This window comes from Aspergillus steynii (genome assembly GCF_002849105.1).
Source record: "Aspergillus steynii IBT 23096 chromosome Unknown P170scaffold_5, whole genome shotgun sequence".
Taxonomy (NCBI): domain Eukaryota; kingdom Fungi; phylum Ascomycota; class Eurotiomycetes; order Eurotiales; family Aspergillaceae; genus Aspergillus; species Aspergillus steynii.
Window position 1 is genome coordinate 2,757,816 of NW_020194402.1, and position 19,189 is coordinate 2,777,004.

The following is a 19,189-nucleotide window of genomic DNA, read 5'->3' on the forward strand; positions in this document are numbered from 1 at the left end:
ACAGCACGTGACCAGGCTCTCCGCGGGCGCGTTGCGTAGAAGCGACCCAAACAACAGGAAGTAAACAAGCGCCCGGATAGCAACCACTTCAACGCCGACCCTGCCGACTCAGTGCGACATTCATCGCATCGAAATTCCCAGCGCGTACTGGGCCCTCATTTTTTTTCACCTCATGATTCCCATGCGTTGCCCACAATGACCCAGGACATGGAAACGTTTAGCGCCCGCCTTGCCAGCTTCGACCTGGTGCTGCAGCCGGAGAAGCGACGAGGATCGAGCGCGAAGACCGCGAAAGCGATCGCCTGGCCTCACAGGAGGCCTTCGCCTGCTGAAGTATGCTTTTGCAGATCGAACTGGTGAATTCTGGCTGCTAACTGGTAACCTCTGCAGTTGGCGCATGCGGGTTTCTTTTATAACCCCTACGAAACCAACCCCGATAATACAACATGTTTCCTCTGTCGGAGAGCGCTCGATGGATGGGAAGAAGAGGACAATCCGATCACCGAACATCTGAAGCATTCCCCAGACTGCGGATGGGCTCTCATGATGGACATTCAGCAGCACAGTTCCAACCCCGCAGAGATTGAAGATCCAACAAGCGACACGATAAGACAGGCGCGATTGGCCACGTTTGGTGAACTGTGGCCACATGACGGCAAAAAAGGCTGGGTCTGTCAATCGGAAAAGGTAGAGTGGATCGCGATAAAATATCATGCGCTGGATGTCCCTTGCTGATTGTTGAGTGGGATAGATGGTTGACGGCGGGTGGTATTTTTGCCCGACCGAGGAAAGCGACGACCTGGCAAGCTGTGCCTACTGCAAATTGTCGCTCGACGGATGGGAACCCAAGGACAACCCCTTGTCAGTTAAGACCGTGTTTTATACGTTTTTCGAGTACTGACATTTGCAGTGATGAACATTATCGCCGCTCATCGGACTGTTCGTTCTTCGTATTTGCCCAGTCAGGTGGCAAGAAGAAAACATCTCGCTCGAAAAAAGCGCGCACCTCCAAGGCTTCCCGCCAATCGACTCAATCTACTATCTCCGAGGCACCTGTGTCGGACGTCGACGTGATCGACCCCCCTATGTCCCAATCAACTACAAAATCGAAAAGCACGAAGAAGTCGTCCAAGACTAAGACGAAAACCTCCAAGTCGAAGAAAGCCGATCCCGAACCCAGCGCCGCAGAAATGGAAATCGACAACGGTGAACAACCTCAGCCTGAGGACCCCCAACCAAAGCGAGCCACCCGAGGCAAGAAGCGGGCCAGCGGTGAAGTCGATTCTGACCAGGAGAGATCCGGTGTTGCCAATACCCAGGATGTCGAGCATGCCGAGGCCCCGACGAAAAAGAAGGCCAAAAAGTCGCGCGAGAGTGCTCAAGAACGCGGCGAGCAAGAGGATCTCGTGATTGCCGATGCACAGCAGGATGAGGATGCCGCTCGGGAACCCCAGGAACCCCAGGAACAAGAAGAGCCTAAAAAGACCCGTGGAACCAGCAAGAAGAAGACATCATCCAAGTCGCGTAAAGCGAGCGAGTCGTCGACTGCTCAGCAGACTGCGAAGTCCGAAGAGCCCCAAGACGTCGATATGTACGCCGCCCTGGAAGCAGAGCTCGACCACGCTGGGTCGGCACAGTCCAACGAGGAGACCGAAAAGAAAACCGCGAAGAAGTCCAAGTCCAAGTCTAAGAAAAAGAAGAAGGACACGTCCCCGGAACCACCAGCTGAGGCTGTCGACCAAGTGGAACAATCACATCCGGGCGCTCCTGAAGAAACTCAAACGGCCGAGTCGCCGGTCCCCGAGGAACCTGCTCAGCCGAAAACAAAAAGGGAATCAAGCCAGCGGGAAAAGTCAAGGGGTCGAAGCAGCTCTAGGCGAGTAACCGAAGAACCGACAGAACCAGCGAAGCCTGCCGAACCCGTTCCTGAACCGGATCATGAATCGGACGATGACAGGGATGTGGATGTATCCCGGCACGAATCATTCGTCTCTGTGGAAATTACAAATAAGAAACCCGTGGAAGATCCTCCGGCCGAGCCTGGTGACAAGGGCACGAAGAAGAAACAGAAACAAAAGACTTCGTTAGAGAAGACCAAAAAGCCGAAGAAGTCGTCAAAGACGGCACCGGAGCCAGTCCCATCGGTCGAGGAACAGGTCGAGGAGCAGGTTGAAGAGCCCAAGGCCGAAGAACGAGTCCAGCCAGAAGAGCCCCCAAAGCCTCAGGACACCCAGGAGGCCGCCGAACCCGAACCCGATTCACAGCCACCTCGGCGCAGATCTTCTAGAGTGCCTCCTAAGACAGCCGAGCGATACAGTGACATTCCCGAGGAGAGGCAATTTGCTAAGTCGCTTGCACAATCACGCGGATCCAGTGGCCATGCCGCTCCAGAAGACGATGTCAAGGCAGATGAGCCTGAAGCTGTTTCCCCCATTCCATCTGCTTCGAAGAGCACTCCGTCGCTATCACCACAATCTTCGGACGCCGAAAACCGACCGCCGTTCATGAAACCATCAGCATCCCGGGCCGTTGCGGCGTCCCCCTCTAAGCAGCCATCTCTCCGGGTTCCGTTGGCGCCGAGTACCCCTTCACCATCGAAACGCACTGCCAACGCGGGCGGTCTCAGCTCATCCTGTCCTTGGAAAGCGATTGACATCGACGAGATTCTGCTAGCCGGCAACAGCGACAAGGAAAACGTCGACATCACCACTGCTCTGAGCAGCGTCAAAGGCGATTTGACAAGCCCAGAAAAGAAGATGACCGTGGAACAATGGATCACGTGGAATGCAAAGAACGGAGAGGAGAGACTTCGACGCGAATGCGAGAGGCTTGTTGGTCAATTCGAAAAGGAAGGGGCACGGGCAATGCGTGTGCTGGAGGGAATTGAATGCACGGATTAGGACCTGATATTTACTACATTTCTCGGATTGGGAGGGCATGGGATATGGACGGACGGCGTTGGATAAATCGTTAATATTGGTGCTTTACAACATCTGGAGTACAATTTTTGCCGCAATAGCAGTCAGTACATTATATGCAACTTTTTATTTCATATCACTTGAATGTTTACACCCAATCCCGGTCCCATAAAAGATATATCAACGCAAAGCCAAACGCCATGGGTATACTGCAACTGTTTATCGATCATGACACCAATGTATGCTCACCACAGGCAACGAGAGCATCTCCAAGCAAGTCTCCAACTATGCGATGATTCCCAGACGACCTTCCCAACTATCCTCTTCCTGCTTGATCCCATTCTCTCCACCCTTCCGCCGCTTCTCGTTCCTCTTCCGCCTCTTCTCCTCGCGCTCTTTCGCATCCTGTTCCTCCCGCTCCTTCAACCTAGTACCCAGATCCAGTTGCCACGCGCGCCGCTCCTCTTCCTCCCTGACTCGCTTCTGATACGCCAGCATCCTCAACCGCTCCCGCACATCTTCCACCGTCGCCCTCGTCACCTCGCCACTCTGCCCCGTCGCGATCAAATGCTGCTTGCTGTTCAAATGCTCCACCAGCTGCAGATTGTCTTTGAAGGTAAGATCGCAGTCCGAGCAGTAGAATCCCGCCCCGCGGCCGCGTTTGCCGATCGCGTTTGCCGACGACACCATGGTGGTCTTGCCCACCATGGACGCGACATCGAGACGCTGCTTCCGCGACGTCGTCGCTTCAAGAGAGCTGTAGTCGACCGGGGCGTGCCATTTCTTGCCGAGCAGTTTGGCCTCGTAGCGCGCTTTGGATTCTTCTTTGCGTTTGGCTTCGTCGTCGGCGGCTTTTTTGGCGTATTCTTCGCGGTCCCAGGTTTTGCGGAAGGCCGTGTCCGACGGCGCGGAGGGGTTGCCTGACATGGTGGAGGTAATTTGCGTAAGTTGGGTGTAGGAGGCTAGAGGAAGATGGGGGATTAATTAAGGACGTTGTGGAATTTGATAGTTGACAGATGAATGACGATAGATCAAGGCAGCTCGTCGGGGAAGTTTTGCGGCGATAAAGCGGCGACACCGAGAGCGGTAGGCGGTGAGAAGTTGGACACCGCCCCATCGGATCTGATCGGTCGATTGTCGATGCGATGCATCTCCTGCTGGCTCCATTCATCCCGCATCCTGGCGTATCGGATGGACACCACTCCTGCAGCGACGGGGTACCTCACGTTCAGCTGATCCTCTCGTTCTCGGTTCACTGCTGATCCTCAGGCCTCCCATCATGCTCCTTCCCGGCATGGTTGCAGTCGCCCTGAATCGGTCCCTCACGTCTTGAGCTCGCAGTCCAATCAATGACGACAGGCTCGTTTCTTGCGGCTGAGTCTCACACAGCCCTGCAGTAGCTGAGACATTTCTTCAATTTCATATATATTATCTCGGTGGTTCTGGGTGTATTAATAACCGCCAGCTGCCACTGGTCTGTTATCTTTTGGTCTCAATCAGTGTCTGAGTCCTTAGGCAACAACCTCGCTGCCTTGCCTTTGTTATATAGTCTTGAATGCCCTTGTACCTTTTGAGATTGAACCCACCCATCCTGCGTCGATCCGCTACCCTTCTAGCCCCTATCTATCTACCCTAATTGATCACGCTCGCTGCTCGCAAGCCGCAATGGACTCCTACTCCCCGGCTCAAGACCCTCCCCGACAACCAACCGGCACCTTCAACCTAACAGGCCTCCCAACGGAGCTCCACATGCAGATCTCCTCGTACCTCTCATATCCAGACGCTCTGGCTCTCAAACACACCAGCCAGCACTTCTACTCGCTCGTGTACACCGGCGTGCACTTGAAAGTCGACTGGCTGGTGGAGCGATTCGAGCGCAAACTCGAGTGTCCGATGGAGAAGTGCTCGTTTCGAACGGACGAGTCGTTCTGCAATTGGCGCATTCGGCGCATCATGGACCGTAGACGGCGGCATTTGGAGTGTCAGCGCGGACGGGGCGGGTGTTTTGTCATCCCCGGGGAGACTTGTCAGGTGGGATTGGTGTCGGCTTGGTTGAAGGGTCGGGGGCGGAGGTTGAAGGTCGTGAGATATGTTGGGAATGAAGGTTTGTTTTTCTGTCTGGTGGGTGGATGGTGGAGGAAGTGTGAGGGTTTGGGTGCTGACTTTGGTGTAGTGTTGATACATGCGCTGATTTTTCTGTGCATCCATCTGATTTGGAACTTTTTTCTGAGGTCAGAGTTTCTGGTCGTGTTTGGCATGTCGTTGTACTGATTGTCGCAGGCAATTCCTCCTGCCAAGTCTATCATGACTCGCTTGAATGCGACCTATACAATGGTGGCTGTTTGCCACTTGATCTATCAGATACCTCCTATACCCCTGATGGTATCAAAGCTGCTGGCCAGCTTTTGTACCATTACTCTGGTTCCTATACATCGGGTCTGGACCGGGCGGTCCCTACCATGCCTCCTGTCAAATAGGCACCGAATACAACTAACTCTAGTAGCCACAACTATATCACATACATAATATCTTTTGACTGGATCCCAGGGGCGATCTATAAAATTGTGAGAAACTATGGAAAAAAATAGACCTTCTCATCTCCTAAAGCCACGACTTCCCCATGTCCCCCAAGTATCTCTTCGCCAGTATCCTCCCCAAGCGTCACCTCCATCCCATTCACCTCCCTATCCTCACCCTCCTCCCTTGCACCCCTCGACCCAATATATAACTCCCAACGATTCCCACTCTCCAACCAACTCGTCTCGATCTTCCTTCCCGAGAACCTCGCAAACTCCACCCGCCGATACTGCACCGCATAAACCTGCTCCCCCGGGGCAAAGAACCCCACCTCCGATGCCGTCCCTCGCGCATTCGATACTCCGAACCCCGGGTCCACGACCCCCGGCAACATCACACCCACCGAGGCAGCGGCCGCCCCCACGGGGACCTGCGCCTCGGCGGCTACCTCTCGGGACCGGCCTTCTCGCAATGTGACGGTGGCGTCGGTAACGGTCTTCAAGCCGACAACCAGATACACTTTGAATTTCCGAGTGATGGCGTACTCAAGCCACCTGCGGGCCCGGGGGACCAGGCACAGGTCTCGGAAATAGTCGGATGAGTTGTGCAGTTGGCGGGTGATGCAGAGCGCGGAGTCGATTTGCGTGGTTTGCTCGTTGCTGAACGAGGTGGAGGAGGAGATGATCGTAGTGAGGAAGGCGTGGAGCCGCGTGTCGCGGGTTTTGGTGAGAAGTTCGTTGAATTTCTCCAGGCGTTGCGTTGATACATCAGTCGGTGGGGTGGGCGGTTCGTAGTAGTCTTGGGAGGGGTCCTGGGGGTTTTGGACCAGGCGCCCGAGGCTGACTGCGTCGGTGGGGAGGGGTTGTTTCAGGATAATAGTTGCGGGAGGAGACATGGTGCGATATGAGGGTAGGTGGTGGTGAGGGTTGAGGGCGCTGGGTTGGTCGGTTATGCAGGGAAGTCGGATTGGAAGCGTTCGGCGGGGCTGTAGGTATTATTGCGGCGCTGCTCGACCCGGGAGCCTGCCCTAATCAAGGATCCTGGTCTTAGCTGCATAATACTATGCATGTCGGAGTCTAGAGGTTTGATGCTGGAGTGACTTGTTCTGGCACCTAAAGCCCCTCGCTTTTATCCCCAGAGCTTGTATTGGTCTGAAGTTCACGCCGTGAACCCCCTCCAGGAGTAATTCAGGCAATGGAGAGGAACTCTATTGATAGTTCTTTGGCCCACGAGTGCCATCTGTGGACTTAATATCTAGTTTGTACGCAGCTGAACGAACGCTCGGATTCTCTTAAATGACTAGCTTCCTGGTTCCAGTATAGAATAACAGTCTGGGGATCCAGCATATTCGCCTGTAAGGAACAGATATTGAAGCGAGTGTCCAAACCCAACAATCGCAATTCATCTTAATCAAACACGTTCATTGCCGGTTCCCCATGACTTACTTCCTCGTAATGAGGGATGGTCCCTCTCGAGGGAGCTTCATAGAATGGAACCTCCAGTTTCCTGAGCGTGATATTGGCAGGGACTTTCGCGGGCTATATAGAACGGGTCAGCCAGGATAAAAGCATAACGTAGTGGACACCCTACCTCGCCCAGGCAATTCAACACGACGTATTTGATGGCTTTTGGGTTGTCCCCATGTACGGCTCGGTATGCGTACACTGGAATTGTCGCTGGGATCTCCGCAATACACTTGATGCCCTCTTCCATCTGTTCCCGGCAGTTCGAACAGTTCCCCGCCTCAACTGATGCGCTGAAATTGTATGTACTGCCAACAAAGCCTTTGGAGTCTGGAACCTGACACTCGTCTCTGAGAACCTCGTCGAAAAACGTATTGATTTTGAAGGCCTCCCCCTTCAGCGCATATCTTGCCATTGCACCGTCAGATCGAAACATAGTCTAGTGGAAGGGACGATACTAACCGGTCATACTCAACGGAGAGCACGTAATCCTCTAATCTCTCATCCTTGGGGACTAATTTATCGTAGATATTCCTGACTCCCTGACCGTAAAGGCTTTCGACGGCCTTTTCGATCGGTTTGCGTTCCCCAGGTCCTGTCAGCTTGTTCTGCTGGGTTATCTCGTAGTCATAATTCAAGTCCGTCCAATTCTGTGTGTCGCTTGACTTGTAAAAGATGATTTCTTCACCTTCTTTGCGACTGAAAGGGCGCAGCTCCTTGCCCAAGAAGCCCTTACTATCATCATCATCGAACCATTTACGGGGGTTGAGGTCTTGCCAGATAGCGGCTAAACGATCGATGTTGCTGGAAAGTCCCAATGCCCACTTGTTAGCCGAGTCACAGCGTTGCATCAACTTGTGCTTACCAGTGATACACCCAGAAGAGAGGATCGAACGCCGCCATCTGGACGCTGCTCATATGCCCGGCGCCCCAGAACCTCGTATCTCCGTTTCGCGGAAGTTGGAATTGGGACCCACCAACCCAGTTCTGTATCTGTTAGACAGGGTTCGATAGCCAATATCACCGTCGAAAGAACAAGGAGTCGAAAGAAAAACACCCTTACATGAATGTTATTATGGATGGACTCCAGAGACAGCCAGGTGTTTGGTTTCGTGCTCAAAGGATCTTTTGCCCCGTCCTCCTTACCCCCATCTTCTCTGTCACCGCGTGGATTGAACCGAGTCGTTGCAAATGACCCCCAGTCCTTGATATGGCTCTTCAGAAGACGGAATGTCATTTCCTGGAGTGTCGGTGGATAGTCTCCCAACCTGGCGTTTTGACTCCACGCGTGCTCATTCAACGCCAGGTTCGACTTCTCCCAATGCTGACCTGCATCCTCCCAGGCAGCCGGTTTGTTGTCGTCCATAAGGCCGTACTTGGTGGTTGAGACACACTTGTCCCACTGAATGAAGAGAATGTGTTAGATAACTAGGTCGTTTCCTGCACATATGGTTCCTTACCGGATACGTGAACTTCAACTTTTGATCGGGAGGGTTGCCTTCATAGATCTTTTCCTCGTCGATGGCGTATTTACCGTCAAGTTTACCCATTGGCACTGGACTAGCGTATCTGTGAACCGGATTGGGCACACTCGTGCGCTCCATTTTGCTCTTAGTCGCATCCATCCTTTCAATCTCAACATTTGACTCCGTCACCAGCTTTGGCAACCGCAGCTTCCTATTTTCGTTTTCCCGTCCCCCGGTTTGTGGCTGGTCTGGGAACCGGGCAAAATCCCAGTACGGTAGACGCCACTGGCCTGCCTCCTTTTTCCACGTGTCTCGCTCGGTCAAAGGGACATTTCCCTCAGTATTGATAAACTCAATCATTGCTTCGTATGTAGCTTGCTGTCGTGTCGTGATGTGGTTGTCAGGCTAGTTCCTGTCTCTGGGCTCAGGGCTTACTACTTACCTCAAACAGCGTCATATAGACTCGGTGCCAGGTAGGGAAGGTGTAGTGATTATGCACGCAGAATCCCTGCTTCTTGCCAGAGTTTGTGGGCGCAGGGTCAACGTTATCCCATTCACCCCCGGGCGCGGCATGGATCCCCGCCAGTCGGAAATACGACAGCTTGTCGTCCAGACCACGCCTTTGCATCAGAGTCAAGGCCTCCAGGAAGAGGGTGAGTTGAATGCGGTTCCCAGCCGCCTGTTCTTCATACCATATGTCAATGTCCTTGCGGACAGGGACTTTGCCGCCATCGCCTTTGATAGGTATGCCTGTGATGGCATATGATGGCTTTTCGGATTGCTCTTTGGTTGTCATGTTGCGTGGTACACAAAGCTGGGGATGAGGATTCTATACCATAATCGTGGGACTGTTTAACTGGGGTGCACGATAAATGGGCCGGTTGATATATTCAAACTTGATAAGTGGGGATTGATTCCCTGCGGAGGGTTCTTTTTCTAGTTATATATCACCATGGTGTCAGATCTTGTCCTAAAAATAAATATGAAAAAGAAAATTCTGCACAAGAGCACACGTTGCGTAAAATTTCAATGTCTCCTGTACTCGACAGGACCGTGCATCTTGCAGTGTGTGATAACAGCGGCCACGTAGACGCTTAGTTGCATGAGGCACACCTCGTACAAACGCAGATGTGAAGTAAATTCCCATGCTATCCAGAGTGTGTCCTCTGCGTATGTACGTGGCGCGGGGAAGACAACTTCATGCTACCTACTTAGTTATTTGCAGGTCTGTTGTCAGTCCTCCAATTGGTTTCCCATTGGGTAGAACATGCCTAGTGTTCCGTTTCGCCTGGATTTTCACCCCTGTCGACGGGTAGTTTACATGCATGCAGAGCTCTGATAGTATATGATCGTCCGGGGAAAGTGCAGCCTTCTGCACGAGGCATCTATGGTGCCACGCAACAAATGCTGCGCTGCGAGACGGAACCGAGTATTTATATGAGAGGTTAATTATAGTCTGCATCATGTCAAGAGTAATTGCTAATTTATCAAGATTATAATTTGAAAATGAATAAAATGAAGGTCATACTACCAAGGACAGTTAGACGGTGAATGATGATTCTAGAAGATTTAGAAGGTAGAGAGTGTAGTTTCACCGAGGGCTATACACATCCGCCACTTTGCCTATCCACGGACTGAGCCGTGAGTGGGCATACTCATAAGGAAAACACATGCTGATCGTAAATCCAATCGAGCGTACTGTAGGACCTGCGCTATGTCAGAGAGACATGTAAGGTGCCAAACCGACTGTGCTGTCTTGTTTACATGTGGGCCTTGATCGGAGTAAGGTTCCGTCGTATGCACATAGGCCCAATGGCGGGATCATTTACAGATCATTGCCTGTTAAGACAATGAATTTTGTACGGGCTTGGGCCCCAAGATTCAGGGATGCTTTGCGCTGCATGACTTTGCAGCCTCGTGCGGGGTATGCTGCCTGCAACGAAGGACGGCGTGATTATTTCTGTAGGCCATTTACGGTTTCCAATGGATTCGTAGAATTCCTCCCATACGGTATCTAATTCCCAGGTTTTACGTTTCTCAGTGTTCTTTGTTTTCGTTTGGGCTAGCTCCGTCGCTATTAGCAGATTTCTAGTCAGGATGCAGGCCTGTATGGCCAAATCCCGAGGTCGATGAGCGTCAGGCCAGCTAAACATCCACGATAAAGGGGTGCGATGCCTAAAGCCAAAGGCTAGTGTCTCGCAAAGGCATGTGTATTCGGTAATAGCCATGCGAATCATGACACGTAGCATGCCTAAAAGGCCACCTACAATAGTGCACTGCTTTTGCTGGTTGCGCTGACAGATACATTGCATTAGTCCATGTTCGAGAAAAAGTACATACATGGATCAATATCTGCCCAGCAATAAATTGGAGGGCCGCGTACGCACGGGCTCTTTGTAAGCCTTCGAGATAGTAGACAGAGGAAGGGTGGGCCTGGAATACGTGATCGAATGCACAACGAATTCAGTCCATTCAGGCCTTTACGCTATACCCTTGCACAATCTACATGATCTCCTTTACCAAGTGCGCAGACACCATTACCATCAAGCCTGTTTACGTTCTTCCTTTAGTCACTGCTTCTCCTTGCGTCCTCCACCAAAGATTAGAAAAGAAATAAAAAACAAGAGAAAAGGAAAATGACGAGCGACATTCCATGCCAGACCGCTACCAAGTGGGCATTGCTGATAGGCATCGATCTTTTCGACGCCGGTAAAAGTCCTTTCATCAGTATCCACGATAGAAAAATGGAATTTCTTGATCTTAAAGGATGCGTTAGGGATATTGACAGGGTCGAGCGTCACCTGCTTTCTGAAATGGGCGTTGCCAAAAGGAATATCAGGAAACTCACAACAGAGGCATATTTTCCGTTGAAACAAGACCCAGACACAAGATGTGGTGATCCTACATATGCCAATATCATTTGCGGCTTGAATTGGATTATCGAAAATGCAAAGGCTGGTGACTTGGTTTACCTGCAATATTCTGGACACGGAGGACAGGCGACAACCGTGTATCCCGAATTAAAAGGGGAAGATGGAATCGACGAATGCCTTCTGCCTTCTGACTTAGCTAAGTCTGCCGGGGGCGCTCTTGTTCGTGATATTGAGCTGGGGCTCTACATCAAGAAGATGCTGGGTAAAAAGCTAGTACTGACGGTCGTCATGGACTGCTGCCATTCTGGTAGTATCACACGGGGCAGCTCGAGGCCAGATAATGCTCGCCAAGTTGACAGCATATACAAATCTACCTCCGATGATAAGGCCAGAGCTGACCAGGATCTTGATAGACTTGGCTTTGAACGTGATATTTCAAACCAAGTCTACTCAGGAGACCGAACGAGCCAGCCGTGGCTCCTTGAAATCCAGGGTTACACGCTCCTGGCGGCCTGCCGTCCTCGCGAGTTTGCCATGGAGCCTGAGCAGGCTGATAACATCCACAGTGGGAATCTGACTTACTGGTTGCTCGACACCCTTCAAAGTCTCCCTCGGACGCACAAGACACCTGTATCTACCGAGATGCTTTTTCAGAGGCTGGGACCCAAGATACGGAATGCTTCTAAGGAGCTCCAGAACCCAGTAATCGGAGGCTCGGTTGACAAAGAGTTCTTCGGGACAGATATCCCTCCCCGTGTTCCTGCCATCACTGTACACAGTGTAGATGGCGACCGGGAAAACCTGACACTCGACTCGGGCTCTATCCATGGCGTGGTTAGAAATGCCGAGTACATTATTTGGTCCCGGACAACCAACGGTGAACTTGTGGAGGTCAGAGTTTTTGAGGTATCGCCTTCCACTGCAAAGGCAACTACCCTCAAAACTATGTGCTCAAAAGAGCAAGTGGATGTCGGATGTAAGGCTGTTCTTTCCTACGTTCCTCCTGCGGAGAGATTCGTCGTCCTCCTACCCGAGGAATCTCAGCACCGGGATAAACTCGAAAAAGCATGGAATGAATTCCCCGAAGAAAAGCGGCCAGAGTTCATGTTGATGGGACAGGCCCCTGATGAAGACTTTATGTTCCGTTTAACTATCGATGAAACCGAGGTCAATGTCGTTCTCAAGGACATGGTGAATATGAGGGACCCTCCGTCTATGCCCTTTGATGGCAGTATCATGTCTGTAGAAAGGCTGGTTTATCGACTCAGACATCTGGCCTCGTTCCAACTCATGAAGACACTGAAAAGCTCGGATGCCGTTTTACCCATGCGAAACGCGGTCTCATTTACCATTGTTGGGCAATGCAAAAAACAGGAAGAGGTGAATAATCCGTCAAAATGGGAGATGGTGCAGTATGTGGATGGCATGTTCGTGGCTACGCATGGTGCCTTTCTAGTGGTACACGTCAAAAACCTGTCAGACAAGGTCCTCGATTTCAGCATTTTCGACCTAAACCCCGCTTTTGGGATCACAAAGTATTATCCAAAGAGTTCCGTGACCGAGAGCTTGGATCCGAACGGAGAGAAGTTATTGTGTTTACGGATGCGGGTGCCTGAAGCATTTCATAAGGAGAATTCAATCTTCGATACTTTCAAGCTCTTTTTTGCGCCGCGATCTATCTCCCTAGAAAGATTCACATTGGAAGACCTCCAGAGTGCAGAAACAGGTGCCACAAGAGGTGGCAAAAATCCTCTTGACACTCTAAAGAGTCTAGTGAATAAATTGAGACGACCAGAAAGACACGGCGATGACCCGTCCGACGACCATGTCGAGGAATGGGGTGTGGAGAAGCTTGATATTCGCACTCTCTGGAAGGAGCGGGAGACTTTTGGCAACGAGGCACTGTCGTTTGATCAGTGGCGCTTGGCTCTACAGCACCACGAAAAGTACAGGGAGTCATCTGTCAGGGCAGATTTGGAGAAGGCTATAAAGTGCGCAGAAAGGTCCATCAAGTCCATACCACCATACAATCAGGCTATCAATCTCAGCACCCTCGGTAAATGGTGGAATGAGAGTTTCGATGACAGTGGGAATCCGCAAGATATCAACGAGGGTATTTCCTGCTGCCAGATGGCTGTCAGGCTGTCATTAACGACACATCATAACCACCCCAAAATACTCGATTGTCTCGCACAGAGACTGGTTGCGCGATTTAAGGCCCTTCTTAATGAAGAGGACCTAGATTCTGCAATCTCTCTAGGATCAGAGGCAGTGGGATTGGTCAAGAAAGAGCATGCTTCTCGCAAACAGCATCCAGACTTTGCCCTTGTCATTCAGGGTCAAATTCAGAGACAGTACCAACAGTTCCTCATGTTCTCAAATGGGAACGCCCTCACGGGGGTAATAAAATTATACGAATACCTTGTGGATGGGACTGGCAACAACAGCCCATACCGCCCCGGAAGGCTCTGCAACTTGGCAGGTAAATTGGGTGAAAGATATAAACAACATCACGAGGAGCGGGATCTGACGGAATGCATCAAAATCGATCAAAGGGCGCTTCGTGCCTTAGAGGAACTGAGTGAACGGGGTGTGTCTACAGTTCCAGGCACCCGAGGTAATATTCTGAGCAGATACAGCCTACATTTATCTTGGGTGTTTGAGAGAAATGGATTGAAGCCCGATCTGTGCAATTCGATAAAGCAGGCCCGTGATGCCGTGGAAGCTGCCGAGGGAGACCTGCAAAGGGCAAAACTCTTGGGAAATCTCGCAAACAGGCTCTTAACCGGCTATGAAGTGTATGGGTCATGTGAAAGCTTGGACGAGGCGGTTTCCAAAGCCGAGAAGGCCCTTCTCATTATGGAACAAACTCAGAAGAAGTCTAAGGTCGATCACGTACACATCCTTCACACCCTTGGGAATGCGTTGATAGCAAAGCATGAACAGTCTCATGAAGAAGCTAGACTCGATGGTGCGATAAAGTATTTTCGGGAGGCTGTCGAACTCATGCCTTCGGAGCCGTTCCTGCAGGTTTTGACCCAGAACGGCCTGGCCTCGGGTCTATTTCACAAGTACGAACGAACTGGTGAGATAACTTGTCTCAAAGAAGCAATCGACTCGAATGAGAAAGCATTGGACGCCGTTGTCAATGACCCTACTGGAAAGGCCAAGGTTTTGAATAATCTTGCAACCCAATACCACAGCCTTTTCATGAACAGCAAAAAGCCTGAAAACTTGGAAAAAGCTATAGCTCATGGCAGGAAAGCTCTGGAAGCTTCAGTTTTGACTTACGATCGGATGATACACAGTATAAACCTTGCAAACTATCTCGAGACAAGATTCGACTTATTTGGAAGGAATTCAGATATCAACGATGCGGTCACAGAAGCAGAAGGGAGCTATGTACTCCTAAGCCAGATGCCTGACACACCCATGCGAGCTAGAATTGTGTATTTGTATGCGCTCAAACTTCGCAAGAAGTCCAAGGCCAACGTTAACCAAGAGCCATCTGATTTGGCAAACACAATACTCCGTGATGCACTTCTCTCAAGCCACTCCCCCGCTCGAGAACTAATACAATGCGCTTTGCTTCATGCCAACATCATGATGTCAAAGGGAAATGACAAAGAGGTCTATGCTATCTGTCAGATTATCATGGGCCTAATACCTTCTCTCGTAGCTTCTTCGAGCTGCCAAAAAGATCAACAAGACGAGCTGGTGGAGTTTGAAGGCGTTGCCCGTAAAGCAGCAGCTATAGCGCTCGATATGAACGAAGGTCCGGTCAACGCATTGAGACTCTTGCAGGCTGGTCGTGGTGTGATTGCCAATCAGCTGCTGACATCACGAGATGATAGGCTCTGGGTCCATGATTTTCTCAGCACACCCGGTGAATGCCACACCCCCGATCTACAACTGAAAGCATGCATGGCCTCGACTCAAAATTATGTTGAGGTTGCAAATGCGTCGGAAGATCCACGTGCGAAATACAAGCCATATCTCAGTTGTGAGTTGAGGAACTTCTTGGACAGCAACCCATCAGGAACCATCGTCCTCATCAATGTCTCGTTTCGCTGTGATGCATTTCTTCTCGACAAAAATGGCCTCGATCAAGTACATTTAAAGGGAGTTAATGAAGAGGAGGTACAACAACAAGCTTCCTTGATTGCATCCGGTTCCCCGGGAAAGCAGGTGATGCTCAACATGCTGAAATGGCTTTGGGATTTTGTCGCAAGTCCTATTCTGGAGAGACTTGGGCATGGAGGTCCCGTTAACCATGACTTGCCCCGGGTTTGGTGGATTCCAACTGGAAAGCTCGCCCATCTTCCGATTCATGCCGCAGGCGATTACCACTCTGGCAATTTTGTATTGAACAGGGTGTCCTCATCCTACAGTCCAACCCTCAAATCGCTGCTATTTGCCTATGCCAGTCGAAAGGATAACACACGATTTCAAACCAACCTTCCTGCTCAGAAGGAAGGCACACCTTCATCGGGCAACGATTCTGAGCCAAAGGCAGTCATCGTGTATATGCGAGAAACCCCAAGAAAGTCTCCTTTGGATCATGTAGAGAGTGAGGCCCGGGCGGTCTATGACAATCTTCCGCAATCCAGCAAAAGGCTTCTTCCCGAGCCATCGAAAGAAACAGTCCTCAAAAGCCTAGAAGGATGTGATATCTTTCATTTTGCAGGCCATGGTGAGGCAGACAAGTCCGATCCATCCAAAAGCCGTCTACTGCTCTCCAACGGCCCGATCCGCGTTCTCGACATCCTGCAAAGAGTCCCTGGTAAGCCTACAAATGCGTTCTTAAGCTACCTCTCCGCCTGCTCATCCGGGAGCAACGTGGTGAATGGCTTAGACGAAGAAGGTCTCCATGTAATGGGGGCTTTTATTCTGGCTGGATTTCGTCACGTCATAGGATCCTTGTGGCCTGTGTCGGACAGCCATTGCGTGGATGTCGCCAAGGCTGTTTATTCACGTATTGTGGAGGCAAATATGACCGACGATTCGGTTTCCCAGGCGCTGCACCAAGCCATCTGTCACCTCTCTCACCCAGGGGCATCTAACCAGCCTGGTGATCAACCGCAGGTAAAAGGTGCTGGACTTCTGGCGGAGAATCCCTACATTTGGGCTGCGTTTGTTCACATGGGTGTCTGATGTGTATGCAACGTATTTTGTAAGGTGTTGTAAAACTGCTCATCAGGTTGATCGTCGCGATCTGCGCGGGTGTCTTTTTCTTTTATTATTTTTTCCCTTCACACTTTCAAATTGTCCCTTGATTTATTTTGATTTCTGGAATTTTTTAATTGTTGATCGTCTCAGGGGAGAAGGAAAGCATTCGATATTTGAAGCGGCGAGATTCCATAGGCCTTAAATTGCAGCTAGCTTTCTTCTTATTTTCGAATGTGCGCTTTTAGTAGTGATTGTTCATGTCCCAGCTAGCAGCGTTGAGCAAAATGAGATAAGTATAACAAAGAGACTTCGAGTTGTATTTGACAGGGGGAATTGTGGATCTTGGGAACCCCTTTGGGGTTTAGGTTTGACAGAATCTGCATAGTGAAATGCTCGTGTTATATTGTGTTCCCGTCCTGCAGGTGTCAGTTTGATATCCATTCCAAGGTTAGAAAAAGCGCAATTCAATAAAGACTGGGATTTGTTGGATTTCGGAAGGATTCCGTGTTGATGTATGTAGACATTAACCAAGAAGCGCACGAGAACTAGCTCGGGACAAAGTGAGTCAAGTTACCCGTCGCCTTCCGATATCTGATGCGTTTAAGCTTTCATCACTCAGTTCTTAGAGAAATCAAACAAAGGAGTTTAACAGCCCCACCTGTCAGACTGGATAGGACTTTCGAATTATTGCATCAAAAATTATCACGAAGCCTTCGCGATCATGGAGACTGTCTACGCCTTTCCGCTGACAACAACGGTTCAGCAATCATCGCTGTATATTATTAGTATTAGTTCGAGTCTTTTCAATTACGCACCGGGGTGGATCGAAGAAGTGACGCTAAAATGACGCTATACTGCTTTGAACACTAACAAAGAAATAACCCTTGTTCGACAAGGGTTGATCCCTGTTTGGCGTCGGCGGCAAAAGCTCGAGAGGAAACTCGCAGAAAACCCCCTATTCTTCAAATCTCCTGATGTGTCGTGTGATTCATAGGGCCTTTGTGGCTGTAATATCACATCATGAGTTACCGCTATGGATTTTATCGCCGCCTCATCCAGGGGCTGTTAATCTGTGTAGCAGCCTGGACAGGGCTAGAAGGCTTGTTTGTGCATCATCGAATTTCCGCCGTCGAGCAGATACAGCGTCAAGGGACGCGCCGGGGCGAGCGGATTTACATTGCAAGCATGCACTGGAACAATGAAGCTATTCTTCGAAGCCACTGGAACGATGCCCTGATCCAGGTTGTCAAAACATGGGGTGCAGAGAACGTCTTCGTCAGTGTATTTGAAAGTGGAAGCTGGGATAATACCAAGGGGGTTCTCCAGCAACTGGATAATGAGTTGGATCGGCTGGGTGTCCGACGAAACGTCACGCTTTCCGACACAACTCATCAAGATGAAATCTCGGCGCCTTCGAACGAAGGCTGGATTGACACGCCGCGCAACAAAAAGGAGCTTAGACGCATACCTTATCTCGCTCGGCTGCGGAACTTGACAGTGAAGCCTTTGGAAGATCTGATACGACAAGGTATCACGTTTGATAAAGTTCTTTTTTTGAATGATGTGGTTTTCACGGTAAGACGCTTGTTATGCGCGGGCTTGTCTTTCTCACAACGCTTCTAACTAAGCCACGCTTCGTTGCAGGTTGAAGATGTGCTGTCCTTGCTAAACACGAACGACGGTCAGTACGCAGCAGCTTGTTCTCTGGACTTTTCGAAGCCGCCTCAATATTACGATACATTTGCTCTGCGTGATTCCGAGGGGAGCGAGACCGTGATGCAGAAATGGCCTTACTTTCGCGCTGCAGCTTCGAGAAACGCGCTCTTGGCAATGTCCCCGGTGCCTGTCAGAAGCTGCTGGAATGGCATGGGTATGTTTCTCTGTTCAATTACTCTGGCGAGGCTGTTGCTCATCATGCTCTCTTACAGTGGCCATGCCGATAGAGCCATTTGTGTCAGATAAACCATTGCGATTTCGAGGTATTCCTGACTCCCTTGCGCTTCAACATCTCGAGGGCTCCGAATGTTGTTTGATTCATGCGGACAACCCTCTCTCAAGTACGAGAGGCGTCTATCTCAACCCTAACGTTCGTGTCGGCTATAATGCACAAGCATACGATTCTGTTCACCCTGCTTCCGCCTGGATAGGGCTGCAAAGTGTAGCTATAGCGCTCTGGGAAAACAGATTTCGACGCTGGGCTACGACATCGCTTCTGAAGAGATTCGTCGTTCGGAAACGAGTGAATCGTTGGAAAGCAGACCTCGACGACAGAGAGGAACCTGGAGAGTTCTGTTTGATCAATGAGATGCAAGTTCTCATTTCCAATGGTTGGGCACACGTGTGATACATCGGTAGTCATGATGTTGCTTCTTTCAGGACTTTTGATACAAACCATGGCCTAAGAACTACCGTAATCACATTCCTGTACCTAAACACAAGGAAGTGCTTTGCAAGTGAATAGCTCTCGCGGCCTTGACCAGGCGCTTAACGAGGGATATGGGCGCTCCCCCTTTCCTTGTCAAGCCATCGGCGATTCTATTTATACGCTCAATGTCAGGATCTGCCTAGGCTTTGGGCGTTTATTGATGTTGCCTCCGATAATATTTTCAGTCGCCTTTTGTGGGCGACTTCTTCCCTGTTCGTGGCCATGGAATTGTTTGGCGCAGATCAAGCGCTGGCTGTCATAAGGCTGGGGTTGAACTGAGTGTGGTGTCTAATAGAGAATCGGATTCGCACGTTCAAATCATATACATGAACATAGACAATTGAGGTTTCTCGGCTAG

The 19,189-nt window shown here is 50.5% G+C and overlaps 7 protein-coding genes across 7 annotated transcripts; 4 read left to right on the forward strand and 3 right to left on the reverse strand.

Annotated features, from left to right (window-relative positions):
- The first annotated feature begins 89 nt into the window (after positions 1 to 89).
- Positions 90 to 3,029, forward strand: P170DRAFT_411206 (uncharacterized protein). The gene is made up of 4 exons (XM_024846880.1): positions 90 to 333; positions 391 to 687; positions 752 to 861; positions 911 to 3,029. The coding sequence occupies exons 1-4, from the start codon at positions 196 to 198 to the stop codon at positions 2,898 to 2,900; spliced, it is 2,535 nt and encodes an 844-aa protein (XP_024703691.1). The 5' UTR covers positions 90 to 195; the 3' UTR covers positions 2,901 to 3,029.
- P170DRAFT_438046 (U4/U6-U5 snRNP complex subunit SNU23) lies at positions 3,029 to 4,023 on the reverse strand. The gene has a single exon (XM_024849498.1). It carries the CDS (start codon positions 3,843 to 3,845, stop codon positions 3,204 to 3,206), a length of 642 nt encoding a protein of 213 aa, XP_024703692.1. The 5' UTR covers positions 3,846 to 4,023; the 3' UTR covers positions 3,029 to 3,203.
- A 311-nt stretch (positions 4,024 to 4,334) lies between these two features.
- On the forward strand, positions 4,335 to 5,358 carry P170DRAFT_211498 (uncharacterized protein). Its single transcript, XM_024842817.1, has 3 exons — positions 4,335 to 5,022; positions 5,092 to 5,149; positions 5,199 to 5,358. Exons 1-3 carry the CDS (start codon positions 4,584 to 4,586, stop codon positions 5,224 to 5,226), a joined length of 525 nt encoding a protein of 174 aa, XP_024703693.1. The 5' UTR covers positions 4,335 to 4,583; the 3' UTR covers positions 5,227 to 5,358.
- A 94-nt stretch (positions 5,359 to 5,452) lies between these two features.
- Positions 5,453 to 6,382, reverse strand: P170DRAFT_438047 (uncharacterized protein). Its single transcript, XM_024849499.1, has one exon. It carries the CDS (start codon positions 6,328 to 6,330, stop codon positions 5,491 to 5,493), a length of 840 nt encoding a protein of 279 aa, XP_024703694.1. The 5' UTR covers positions 6,331 to 6,382; the 3' UTR covers positions 5,453 to 5,490.
- A 459-nt stretch (positions 6,383 to 6,841) lies between these two features.
- P170DRAFT_497721 (Di-copper centre-containing protein) lies at positions 6,842 to 9,160 on the reverse strand (the record flags this gene model as incomplete). Its single annotated transcript, XM_024854118.1, has 7 exons — positions 6,842 to 6,973; positions 7,026 to 7,305; positions 7,361 to 7,702; positions 7,764 to 7,885; positions 7,962 to 8,300; positions 8,359 to 8,742; positions 8,807 to 9,160. 7 exons carry the CDS (start codon positions 9,158 to 9,160, stop codon positions 6,842 to 6,844), a joined length of 1,953 nt encoding a protein of 650 aa, XP_024703695.1.
- A 1,840-nt stretch (positions 9,161 to 11,000) lies between these two features.
- On the forward strand, positions 11,001 to 16,546 carry P170DRAFT_511007 (uncharacterized protein; the record flags this gene model as incomplete). The annotated part of the gene is made up of 1 exon (XM_024854839.1): positions 11,001 to 16,546. The coding sequence occupies one exon, from the start codon at positions 11,001 to 11,003 to the stop codon at positions 16,389 to 16,391; it is 5,391 nt and encodes a 1,796-aa protein (XP_024703696.1). The 3' UTR covers positions 16,392 to 16,546.
- An 830-nt stretch (positions 16,547 to 17,376) lies between these two features.
- Positions 17,377 to 19,184, forward strand: P170DRAFT_465773 (glycosyltransferase family 69 protein). Its single transcript, XM_024852349.1, has 3 exons — positions 17,377 to 17,981; positions 18,051 to 18,276; positions 18,335 to 19,184. Exons 1-3 carry the CDS (start codon positions 17,427 to 17,429, stop codon positions 18,748 to 18,750), a joined length of 1,197 nt encoding a protein of 398 aa, XP_024703697.1. The 5' UTR covers positions 17,377 to 17,426; the 3' UTR covers positions 18,751 to 19,184.
- Positions 19,185 to 19,189: the final 5 nt, after the last annotated feature.

What these genes read in the sequence shown, in the direction of transcription:
- P170DRAFT_411206 (XM_024846880.1), top strand. Translation starts at nt 196, where the DNA reads ATGACCCAGGACATGGAAACGTTTAGCGCCCGCCTTGCCAGCTTCGAC. An exon ending in GGGTCTGTCAATCGGAAAAG is followed by an intron (nt 688 to 751) that starts GTAGAGTGGATC and finishes TGAGTGGGATAG; the next exon opens with ATGGTTGACGGCGGGTGGTA. An exon ending in GAACCCAAGGACAACCCCTT is followed by an intron (nt 862 to 910) that starts GTCAGTTAAGAC and finishes TGACATTTGCAG; the next exon opens with TGATGAACATTATCGCCGCT.
- P170DRAFT_438046 (XM_024849498.1), bottom strand. Translation starts at nt 3,845, where the DNA reads ATGTCAGGCAACCCCTCCGCGCCGTCGGACACGGCCTTCCGCAAAACC.
- P170DRAFT_211498 (XM_024842817.1), top strand. Translation starts at nt 4,584, where the DNA reads ATGGACTCCTACTCCCCGGCTCAAGACCCTCCCCGACAACCAACCGGC. An exon ending in GAGATATGTTGGGAATGAAG is followed by an intron (nt 5,023 to 5,091) that starts GTTTGTTTTTCT and finishes ACTTTGGTGTAG; the next exon opens with TGTTGATACATGCGCTGATT. An exon ending in ATTTGGAACTTTTTTCTGAG is followed by an intron (nt 5,150 to 5,198) that starts GTCAGAGTTTCT and finishes TGATTGTCGCAG; the next exon opens with GCAATTCCTCCTGCCAAGTC.
- P170DRAFT_438047 (XM_024849499.1), bottom strand. Translation starts at nt 6,330, where the DNA reads ATGTCTCCTCCCGCAACTATTATCCTGAAACAACCCCTCCCCACCGAC.
- P170DRAFT_465773 (XM_024852349.1), top strand. Translation starts at nt 17,427, where the DNA reads ATGAGTTACCGCTATGGATTTTATCGCCGCCTCATCCAGGGGCTGTTA. An exon ending in TGAATGATGTGGTTTTCACG is followed by an intron (nt 17,982 to 18,050) that starts GTAAGACGCTTG and finishes GCTTCGTTGCAG; the next exon opens with GTTGAAGATGTGCTGTCCTT. An exon ending in AAGCTGCTGGAATGGCATGG is followed by an intron (nt 18,277 to 18,334) that starts GTATGTTTCTCT and finishes GCTCTCTTACAG; the next exon opens with TGGCCATGCCGATAGAGCCA.